The sequence below is a fragment of the Hyposmocoma kahamanoa genome, unplaced genomic scaffold (assembly GCF_003589595.1).
Source record: "Hyposmocoma kahamanoa isolate Upper Pololo Valley unplaced genomic scaffold, ASM358959v1 160, whole genome shotgun sequence".
NCBI classification, from domain to species: Eukaryota; Metazoa; Arthropoda; class Insecta; order Lepidoptera; family Cosmopterigidae; genus Hyposmocoma; species Hyposmocoma kahamanoa.
The window spans coordinates 5618578-5630975 of record NW_020653575.1 but is presented as its reverse complement, the minus strand read 5'-3'; the positions used below and the strand labels follow the sequence as shown (position 1 = coordinate 5630975).

Here is a 12398-nt window from a genome sequence, read left to right as displayed (position 1 = left end):
AGCTAAACCCTGTGTCGCGGATACCATGGACACACACAGACAACCACAAATTACACCCAAAGTCACGAGAGAAATAAATGTAGGCCATACAATTATGTCTCCCGGCTCGGGAATCCAACCCGGGACCTCTGTGTGGCAGACCAGCATGGTAACCTTTCGGCCACGGAGGCAGTTTGAGTGGACGAGTCACAAAATTCTACAAAGACAATCACTTTCTGTTACATCTGGACACGTTCAGTAATGTCTTGGTTTCACTACACGTACATATGGCAATACTTACAACATGCAGCGAGGACTCTGTCGAACATGTTGCAGGGTATCAGTGGCTCCTTCAGCTCCCTGAAGAAGAGCTTCAGCGATCCCGTCAGCACATGAATGTCTGCGTTGTGTTCTATCACCGACAGGTTGTTCTGGTCCACCTGGAAGTCAACAACATTGGTTTAAAGAGACTTGAGAGTTTTAAACTTCTGTTCAGGAGGTCATGTCTATTTTCAGGTTAATCTTTAATTGCATATATATTAGACAACATCACATAAGTTGCTCTGATTTCACAGAAAGTAAGTAAAGCACTTGTGTTATAGAAATCGGAAACGAAGATGGTACCACAAAAACAATGACTGTCAAATGTGTAATACTCGATCAAATAAAAAGGTAAAAGTGACGCAGTGCAGTTTTTTGGCGAGACTACACGAAAGGGGTATACCGAGCCCTACGGACTCAATATTTATAACGTAATATATAAGTGAACAACATTTCAAAATTAAATACAAAATGGCTTTGATAAAAAAAAGAAACAAATTGCTGCGGCGTATTTGAATCGCGGTTGATGGAAAGATCTCATTTTAAAAAACTTCTTCTAAACTAAAATGGACATACTCATACACACTCACCCACAACTTCCCATAACAGATAAATACACCCACACGCACTCATACGACACATCTCACACACATACACACCCAGAGAGAGACACACACAAACACATACACGAACACGTAAACGTGCCACTAATATATACCTTTTTTTATTTGATATTGTTTGTTGTATATAAGTTTTTCCTTTAATTGCTACACCTCTTCCTATTACAGTATGTTCCGTTCAAGATCTCAGGGAAAGGGGGAATGGCTGAAAACCAGTGTTGAGTAAGGCTTACGGAGCTGAACCACTGCTTTTTGCCTCAACCTCTATATAAGATTTTTGTATCGTTATTGAGGCAATAAATCTTTTTATTATTATTATTGTTATGGCGATATATATATATATATATATATGGCGTTCTCGCACTAGTCGCGCCTTGTTGTGCTAGCCCTAGAGGGTTGTTCGACGGCGCGCGCGTTGACGCGTTTGACGTCATTGTGTACAAGACGTGCGCGTCCCTAGCGTGCCGTTTGCGTGTCAGCCCCAACTCCGTTCTCAATACGATAGGGGCCAGGGTTGACTACTCCTCCATCAGAAACTGCTCTAAGCTTCATGCCCCAAAATATGTAGTCAAATTTTAAAATGTTAAAATACTAACCCTAGGGCACATTTTTTAAATGTATTTACTAACACATTATGAGTCTGGTTACTTGAATAAAAATATTTGAATTGAAAAGACAATGAAGTATGAAGAATGTATGAAGCTTCATTCCCATCGTGCGTATTTTAATTTGGTCGAGTTTTACTTATTTGACAGTATTGTTCGGACGGATGTCAGGAGGACGAGAGTTAGTTTTTTCTACATTGACTCGCCTGGGGCTCGAATCCAGGACCTCAGAGATGGCGAGACCACGAAAACCGGTGTGTAAGCCACTTGACCACGGAGAACGTAAGAATATTTGTATTGCCAATGCCAAACGTAGCTTCACAATGAAATATTGAAAGATGGATACGATGTTCAGTCATCTTTACTATTTAATTTTAATACAGAACGCTAATAATATTGAAAATTTGTCAACATGGTGGCGACCAATTTCTGAAAACAGACGAAAGGTGTGAACAAATGGATAATATGTAAATACCCTTACCTCTAACCGTATCTTCTGAACCTGACTCAAGTTCCCACTAGCTCTATATAACCCATCTGTACACATATTATCTTCATTGCTTTCAATCTCCTTGATACACGCCACCACGAAGTCTGGTACTCGAGGACTGGATGGTGGACATACTTCTTCCAATTTACGCCCGAACATTGGTTCTTCTGTAAAGGAGAATTTAAAGTTGTTCTAATCATGATCTATAAAGCGTGATTACAATTAAGAGCGCCTTCAAATTAGACGTTTACAAAAATGCTGTAGTGGTGTTCTTTGATCATATATATCGGTATGTACACTGTAGCCGCATAAGAAGTGGCACCGTTGTAGGAAGGCAAGAATCACTGATATGCCTTCATTCACTCTCATTCATTTAGTAACCGCGCTCGAATCACGATGTTGAAGTGCATAGTTAATTAACTTTTTTTATAAAAAAGAACCCGAGCTCAAAAGTTCGTGAAATTACATCTATTTGCCAAGTTTTATTGAAATTGGTTAATAGAAAGTGCGCGAAACCGAAAAAATCCTTCTCTAGTATACCTTCAGAGGTGGAATACTTTCTTCAAATGTGGAAATTAAATGGGACCAATGCAAAAATGTGGCACCCCTCTTTCCAACAAAAAAAATCGTATAATCGGTTCACAAATGCTGAAGCAATCGCGTAGCATTCACACAAAAAAATATAGACCAATTGTGAACCGTACTTAACTATATCATCTTAAATTTCTTATTAATTTAAGGTTTATTAATTTAATTTTAATAATATTTATATTTAATGTTATATTTTTTAATGTTTTTATTTTATTATCACCGTGAGTACCTACCGTGTACATATCTATCCCCTTTACTCTCGCAAGCGCCGCCGTTCATAGGCAAAACGCAAATAGCACTTCTCCTGCGTTGTGAGTGCAACATTAAGTGTGAGGCCAGACGAGCGTAATTTTGTGAGTTGTGAGTTGCGTTTTTTGAGTTACGCAGTTTGCGCTGCATTCGGTTTCATATATAAAGGATAGTTTGTTTCACACGACGACGCAAAATGAGTTATCTGTCGACTCACGGGCGTAATGACGACTGACTTTCGGTCGCATCGTGCGTCGGGCTGGCGCGGAGGGAGGTAGGGGTGAGCGAAGTGGTCACATTGGTATAGGATGCGCGTGAATTTAGACGTTTCTTGCCAAAATGTTCGGTACGGAAAAATTTATCACCGAGGTTGAACAACGTCCATGTCTATGGAATTTATCACAAAAATCATATAGTGATAAGTTTTTGAAACAGAAGGCATATCACGAAGTCGCTGAGAATTGTTATCAGGATGTTCATATAAACTTGTATATAATACATGAAACAGCTCACACTTTAAGCTCTATCCACACATATCCGGGCCGTACCCGGAACGTGGACGGGCCGTGCTCCGTCATGGGCTCAAAAAAATATCGTTGCGTACATTTTGTATGAACTCGTTCACACATGTCCGTGTCCGGGCCGACGCCGGGACGGGCCCGCAGTTCATACAAACTAGCACGCCTCGTCCACGTCCTGGACACGGCCCTGATGTGTGTGGGTAGTCCTTAATGCTTCATAAATGCTATTTGCTAAAATACTATTTTTAATGGATCCATTACACTATCGCGACACAAACACCCCGTATAAACGCTTAAAAGCAACTGAATAAAATACGTTCGTCTGGCGCTCCAACCGAATTTCGGTCGAGCGCAAAAAAAAACGCAAGTCACAACTCACAAAATTACCCTCGTCTGGCCTCACACTTAATGTCAAAATGATGTAAACTCACAGCAGTTTGCACTTTGTTTCATAGCTGTAAGATTCATTTCGCAATACCCTTTTTTTAAATATCGTCCCATTTTTGGATGTCATTAAACTTTATTACCCTTTACATTATTCAAATAAAAGGTACTTATGTAGGTATTTGCACAGATGTATTACGACGCTGTAACTAATTTTATTATCTATATCAGAGTGAATTATATCACACTGTAGGACAATGTTTGGGTTTGATTTGTACGGAATCATGCATTTACCAATATATTTAATCGAACGTACACCACTACTAATTTTCATATACTGACATGACACGCGCGCCACTTTTAAGCGTGAAACACAGACAACGGGTGAGAGTCGGGCGCGTGTCGGGTACGGGAGCACGGCGGGTGTAATCCCGTGTATTTATATGAGCGACAATACACCACGAGCGGGCGCGTAACCCGACCTGCGCCCGCCGCGCGTATGGTATGTTATCGTTACAGTTACAAAGGTAAACTAAAATTATAACTGAAGCATTGACAGCGCTTCTATAAAACAAGTGTCTAATTTGAAAGCGCCCTAATCTGCAAGAAAACAAAATTACTTAATTTAATTTTTTTTTTAGTTTTCTAAGATTTATTCAAAAACGTCTTTGATGTCAGCCATCTTTATATTCTAGTAGCAGTAGAGTTCCTTGTGGAAGAGTTCCTCCAAGGAAGCACTGCCACCTTACCTATTTCTGCCGCCAAGCAGTAATATTAGCATTACTGTGTTCCGGTTTAGAAGGGTAAGGGTGCTGGTGAAATTACAGGCACATGGGACTTGTCAACTTATGTCTCAGGGTGACAGCCGCAGTGGCAGTCATTGCGATTTGAAGATCCGAGTGGCACAGGAAATGTCATGGACAGGCGTGCAGCTTTCCATCAGGTGCACGACTTGTCCGTCACTGAATATTATATATTAAACAAATAGTATTATTTCATTTTAAGTAACGTTAGTTTTGAGCCTTGAACTAAATTTACATCGGTAACACCCCTATAAATACGTTAATGGTTACAAGACTACGTACTATCGTATTGTTAGTGGCATAGAATTGAAAAAGGAGACCATGAACGAATTTCCATTGGCTTCATGTGAAACTTTACCAAATCTATCATCTATAATTAGTTTTACTTTACGTATTGTATCTACAGTCCTCCACCTATATTAAGTTTCAAATCTACCTTTCTCTTCACTTTTCTACTTATGTTAGTTCCACAACAAAAAAACACCACTCTCATGCTAATCTAAACAAAATCCACAACAAAGTCTGTACAACAATAAACCGCAAATAAGGGATTCAGGATATATAGGTAAGGTAATAAAATAAAACTTCAATAAAAGTAAATAACATATTCTTCTAAACTGCGGTAATATATACAATACTATGTTCCAACAAGAATCCTGTACAAAACTTACCTTCCAGTCATTGACTTACAAATAAACGGACGACGGGTCTAATACAAAAACCACGAAAAAAATGTCCCAAGTCAACCTACTTAAACATAGTGACATGTAAAGGAATATGAAAAAGCTAAAACGTTGAATTTAAATTGTAATGTCATCGCAGTACTGTCTAATTTTGCTTGCTTCGCTGTCAGTCGAACAAACGAAGACTGAAGCGTGAATGACGCTCTGTATACGATTTTAACGCCCTATAAGTGCGGACACTTTTTAGCGCGGACCCGACGTCCATATAATTGTAAGTCAATGCTTCCAGTTTACCATTGCCACCATCTTCATAGCTTACGTGTTAATCGAAATCATCTAACAATTGAAAAGCAATATTATCACTATACTACAAAACCTTATAATTTTCGTGATTTGTGCAAGTTATAAAAGAAATTATGCTATAAATTACATTACTACTTTCATCAGTTGTAATAGAGTGGAAAGGAATATTTTATCATCAATTAAAAATCGCGTTTTAAAGTTATAATTAAAATGTGCCAAATATTAGATAGTCCTCGAAACTTGTGCGCCAAAGTACCAGAAAAACAAATAAGCTTCATCAAATCACGAAAAATTTGTTTTCTAAAACGTTTCATCGAGACGAAACTTTTTAATGTAATACCCCGGTTTGCAAAATTTGATACCACATCAAAACCAAGCAAATTCTACAGCAAAATTAAATATTTTAGTATCCATGTATATATCACTCTCCAAAAACTACGAAAAAGTGCAAAGTCCACTTCAAATTAATGCAAATCGAACCTTGGTAGATGCCTTTCTTGACAAGAGAATCCATTGTTGGTCGTTTCGCGAAGAAATTTCTTAATCTTCTTTTCACGTGAGATTTTGGAATAGAAACCTCTGTGGAATCGCTGAGATCTTCATTACTACTGCCTCCGGCTGAAAAACAGACACATAGCTAGTAGAAAATGAAATAGTTAGAAAGATACAGGCTCACCAGACTCTCATGGACAGCAGCTGCTTTATCAAAAAGGGTGATAAATATTGACATGAGTACTATTGAAAATTTAGCATGAAATTCTGGTTTTCCTGTAGAATATAGAAGACAAAAGCGAAGATAAAGCTAGCATTAGAGAAAATACAGATTGCCCATAGTTATAGCAATAAGTGAAATAACGGTTACCCCAACAGCCATAACTTATTTCGAAAGTTTGTAGTAACACAGAAAAGTAAATTAGTAACATGCAGTTTTCAAATTATTAGATATTATTAGATATTATTAAAATTGATTGGAATCACATGGAGAAAATAGCATCTCGACTCTTTCTAAAGCAAATGCAAAAGTGACATGTGCTAATTTAGATGCTGCAAGCCTTCATCTATCGATTAACTCATTATTATAACCAATAATTTACAACTTGTCAAAAGTAACTAATGGATTCAGGCGTTACTTTGCGGAAGTCCTCGAAGGAAGGATGTTAATAAAAATGGAAATAAATTAATTTGCTACTCCGCGAACCCAGTGAAGGTTATTCAACACAAGCGCAGCTATTTTGCACGATTTAACCTTCCCTGGGTTCGCGGAGTAGCAAATAAATTTACTTTCATTTTTATTAACTTGTCAAAACCAATTGAACCAAGGAACTAAGAAATTTCCTCTGACTGGAGCAAATGTTTGATGAAGAGAGGGCTTCGTTTGTCCATTAGAAGGCAAGTCGTGACCTCAAATTTTTGATACATAACCAACAAATAAGCACATGTTCATTAAAAACATAGTGTCTCGTGAAGAAATAAAGATAAGAAAATTTTACACGAGATTCGGTCAACCCATTAGCATTGGGAAATAGGCTCAGTTCATGGTGTTTATTCTTGTGGATTTGAGACAATGTTAGAAAGTTAGAAAGTTAGAAAGAGATACGTCAAGAAATATAGTAGTCGAATGGCATAAAGCGGAAAACAGATCCAAATGGAGTCTTTTGGTATAAAGTCAAGGTCGACTTCATGCCGCTGAACCAGAGTAATAAGTTAGTATCAAATATTCGTAATAATCTGCTTAAAGAGTTTACAATTATCTTTACTCCGGGTACTCTAGTTTTATCTGTAGATAAGAAATGGGATCGGCTTAAAGGTGCATCTATAAATTTTGATACTGGCCTAAATTTCCATTTAGAGTACAAGAATTAAGCCAAAATGGCAATGATGCTCCTCGAGCTCTTTCAGGAAATGAAATTAGAGAAAAAGCAGCACATATCTTGAATCTTTGGGATAGTGTTAATTGGGACAACTGTCAAACGCTAAAGTGACGGAACATGTAACAAATCTCATGAAGGAGATAAGTGTCACAAGGTGATGAACGAACTACGTTCATATTCTTTAGAAAAGGAAGCAGATAAAATAAACACCAAAACAGTATAAAACGATAATCTAATCGCAGAATGAGACGAAAATTCAGACGGACATGTTAGAGTAGACAAATAAGTATCAGTTGAAAGTGAGATATTAATTTTAGCTACTTACTATTTATTTCTTATAAGTTGCTCGTAAAATATGCCACTGTTTTAGTATCCTATAGATGATATATTTATCAATGATGATAACTGATGGTTTTTACTAAAATGTAATAATGATAAAGTAAGTTCCTAAAAGTACGTGTGAATAAAACTTTCTATTGAACAACATAAGTACTGGAAAATTTGCTAAACACTGATGGAATCGATGTAGGTTAGTCACTGATAAAACATGATATATTATCTCTATAGACGTATCTTTATCATTTTTAAGTCACGATTAAGCAATGCAGTTGTTGTTTCAGTTTTCAGTTTGTTTATAAAGTTACTAGTTTAAAACTCCAGGTATAGGATCATCAAGTATTTAAGTTTTATCTTCATCATAAGTTCCATTGAGCAAATATAAGAATATTACTTTAAGAATTTATTTTATCATTTATTAAACAATTGCCATTACTTACTGCTTTCTTACCATGTAATATACTTGTTTATTCTTTGATCTGATCGGTTTCAAGTGCGACAGATTCAGAGTGGTTTCAATAATGAAAAATTACAATTAGTGATATTAGTTAATCGAAAACTTTTAACACGAAAAACACACGTATTGTTACTTATTTATGAAAAAACAGAATCAAGACTTGGTCATTCCACCATTACAGATAGCTTCGTGAATATGGTGAAAGTATAACCAAAAACATATCAGTTCCTATTATAAAAAAGGTTAAAAAGATGGATGGTTACCTTCGTAAAGATAACATTCTTAAATTAGCAAAATCACACGATTAGCTAGTTATAACATAGGAACCTAATGAGTGTTTTTCAATTATTTATTCCATCAATCTAATTTATTGAACCAATGAGATTTTCTCTATCTCTATGCCACTAACGAATTAATTCATCAACAATAGAGTGAATGTTGAACTGCATTATCGTCAACAACGCTTTCCTGAGTGCCTTCGCACTGGAGACATATAAGGAGAGGGCTTAGAACAATATGGACTTCACATGATTTCCGAAAGTTGTAAAACTTCGACAATAAGGTTTAATCACGACATTTTCCTTGATGTATTGCTACAAAGATATTCGCCACTGAATTAAAATCGACTGCGGAAATGTCGAAAATAATCTTATAAGTAATAACTGTGCGCCTGTGCGTAAGGTAAACTAATAAACGTACGATTGTGCCAAAACTTTTTTATCTTAATTTGAAATCTGTCCTTCATTGACAATTTTTCACTTTTGTTGCTGCTGCTATCGCTGCCCACACTGTTTTTTCTTGTTACACTAAAATCCTCTTTCGATTTATGTTTAGTGTTAGTTTCTTTATTTGTCCGAATCAATATATCATCGACACTCGTAGGCCATATCGAATTCATCATCATGTGATATTCCATTTTCTTTAAAATTTTAATAACAACTACACTTTTAATGCACTAAAATGAATTTTAAGAGTATGTGTTTTGAACTAATCATTTTGTAACATATATTTTGACTGTAATAGACCAACGTAGTTTCGCGAAGAAATAGCATTCTGTACTAAATATAAAAAATAATAATTGCTTATCAGTAGATAAACGAACGGACCGATAATTTGCTTTGCGTTGGAAGACATACTATAATCTACGTTTCAATACGATTAATTGACGTATTAAATTATAAAATGATGAGATAGCAACAAATGATAGAATCATTAAATCATGAAAACGGAAGCAACTAAAACGAAGGCATTAGAATCATCATGACAACAAAATTGGTTGTTGTTCTTTAGATTCTTTCCTTTAAAGAGAAGAAAAAGGTTCGAAACCATACAGCTAAGTCTATAGCGATCGACATGACAAAATGTCAATAAATTTTCAATAAAATTTCGGAGCAGATACGAAAGATTATTAGGTCCTACTTTACTAATAAGCAGAGATCGTAAAAGGTAGTATGCTTACCTAAACCTCAAGTAATATACAGGTGTAATACCTCCCTCTGGAATTCCAGAACGATGAAAACTTTTACTTATATTTACAAAACTATTCTTCTGAATACACTACTGTAGTAAAGTAATTGCTAGCTACACATAAAAATATACAACAAAATCCAATACAATAATTCCAGAATTCAGGGGGAGGTATTATCTTCCCTGTGTATATATTCCTTGAAGGTAGATAAATTTACTCTACCCACTCCGAATTCTGCTAATAAGTTTTAAATAAATAAAATAAACTATTTGATAACATGCAAAGAGTATTATCTTCAAAGTAAATATACAGAAAATACCTACGTGAGTCTTTATTTAATAAGGGCAAAAAGCCATCCGGTAAACAACTACACCCCATCATTATATACACTCACACAAATATAACTACCACAAATGTAACAGATGAAATTGTTAAAACACTTAATAATTTCAAAAACATTGACAATATTGAATTAAATAAAGATGCAACTTATTATAAAGGTACTACAGACAATTTAGTAAACAGTAAACAAATTATACAAGAACGTACGCAATAAAGTTTACTTATAAAGTGAACCAGAGTAAATGAACAAGGAAAATATAATTTAACTAGGTTCCAGTACATATTTTACCGGGAAACTGATTTGTCATTGAAAAACAAACTAACTAATGAAATAACATAGCTAGTACCTGTGTTATTTCATTAGTTAGTTTGTTTGTGAGATGTTAGGAGTAATTATTCATATGATCCATAGTCCTAGATTCATAGAAGTAGGGCGGCTTTTTACAATTGATCACTTCGTGGTCAGTTGTGTTTTTGCTGATTATTATATTACTATGTAATGGCGTAAGCAACTGCGTTTCTTGTAAATCTATTAAAAGAACTATTACGAACACCAGCTTTAATTCTAATTTTGTTTTGCATTGTTGCGTTATCAATTTTGTTTTTGTAAATATACGAAATACGTTTAGGCAATTTAGGCTGTTTTACCCCAATTTCTTGTGTACGACTGTTTCTGCATTCTTATATGCACTAATGCGTATTGTTTGAATGAATCTCTCTCGTTTTCTTTTAAAATTCTTCTTGATCTGGAATCGGCAGACCTATACAAAGTATAAAATGCTTAATACATGATACTAACCTTTCTGATTGCTCCTATTTGAATGTCTGGACGCTGGCGGAGTGCGACCGATGCTATCAATATCTGTGGTGCTGCTTGGATAATGGGAGGAATGCTCGTCTAGTCGTGGTGGGCCCTGAAATAAGTAAACAGATCTCTAAAACAAAACTTCGAGATATGTTGAGACTTATGTAGTTTAATGAAATGAATACCGTAGTAAAAAAGAAATAATCTAACATCACAAAACAAGTAGGAAATATATAAAGCTACGGCAACAAAGCCTAGAAATTGGACGGATATGTAAACTGGCTTATAAAATAAGAAGAAACTCACAAGATAGATAAAGACGAAAATTATCGTTCTATGTAACACAATCAACTTACCAGTTTATAGTGGACGTCCTGTATCGCCTTGAACCACCGCTTCGCTCCTTCTTCTGTCTCATCTTGCAGCAAGTACTGGTCAATGTCTACCGTTAGCACCAGAGACCTGGTGAACCTGGAAACATTTATTTTTATATCATTATAAGACATAACATTATTTTTTACACCAGTCGGTTGATGTCTATATTTGATGAATCTTAAATAAAATGTAACTAACTGACTGGAGATATCTCAATTCAACGGCTCTTTATGGCCTTTACTAAGTCGTTGGTTCACTTAGTGGACGTCTCACACAGAAACTTTCAGATCGTGATGGCGCGTGGAGTAAATTTTGAAAAATAAATGCAAGAACTACCTTTTAGTGTGGTTCTGGATACACTGAGCAACATGGGCGTTTCTCAGCGGAAGAACAAGTTCGGCTCTGGGAGCTGTCGGGCTGGGGGGAGTGCCAGGAGGGCGAGGCATTTTCTGTAATCAGAAAAATGTGACGTATGAACACCAATTATCAAAATTAGATTTCACAACATACATTTTTGAATTAAGCCTTACACACGTAAAGTTTGGAATTGCTTTATTGCAAAAACTTACCGTAGCTAAATAAGTCTTGTGATCCTTGTAGAAGACCAACGCTGTAGGCGTGAGGATCATGTAGCAGTCGACCCAGTGTTTTCTGCTTTTCTTGCCCCTTTCTGCGAACTTGGTTCGCTTCACTGATCCTTCGAGAAGAACTATAATCTGCAATGTTAAATACATGTCATGAGTTTTAAATTTTTCTTGACTTAATATTCAATTATTTTGTGTGAAAATTACTCCACTAGTTTGTTATAATTATTAATACAAAGATCGAACACTCAGAAAAAATTCCTTCGATCCGACCGGATTCGAACCGACGTCTTCTAGCTTACCGTGTCAGACGCTATACCAACTAAGCCACGGAACTAACCAGCGGGCCTCACAAATATTTCTATGTGCTTGCGTCGTGTCTTTGTATTTTGGTTTTTCAACGACTTTTTAGTCGCAGCGCCATCTATGAGAAATCTTTAAAAGATTTAGCACCCAGTTAGTACCTTTACAGCTACCAGTCCTGGCGAGAGCGATAAGCTAGAAGACGTCGGTTCGAATCCGGCCGGATCGAAGGAATTTTTTCTGAGTGTTCGATTTTTGTATTAATAAATATGTACATGAGTTGCTAAAATTTTTGGATGTGCGTATAT

The 12398-nt window shown here is 36.1% G+C and overlaps 1 protein-coding gene across 2 annotated transcripts in view; it reads right to left on the bottom strand.

Annotated features, from left to right (window-relative positions):
- Positions 1-12398, bottom strand: part of LOC113225432 — a 103259-nt gene that overhangs the window by 7775 nt on the left and 83086 nt on the right. Inside the window, exons 5-11 of one of the 2 annotated variants that reach the window (XM_026457742.1) lie at positions 11773-11919; positions 11540-11652; positions 11185-11299; positions 10823-10937; positions 6030-6167; positions 2007-2182; positions 281-419 (exon numbers count right to left, since the gene is read on the bottom strand). In XM_026457742.1, the coding sequence (XP_026313527.1) occupies positions 281-419; positions 2007-2182; positions 6030-6167; positions 10823-10937; positions 11185-11299; positions 11540-11652; positions 11773-11919 (943 nt within the window). The remainder of the gene's footprint in view (positions 1-280; positions 420-2006; positions 2183-6029; positions 6168-10822; positions 10938-11184; positions 11300-11539; positions 11653-11772; positions 11920-12398) is intronic. The other variant, XM_026457743.1, reaches the window with a different exon arrangement.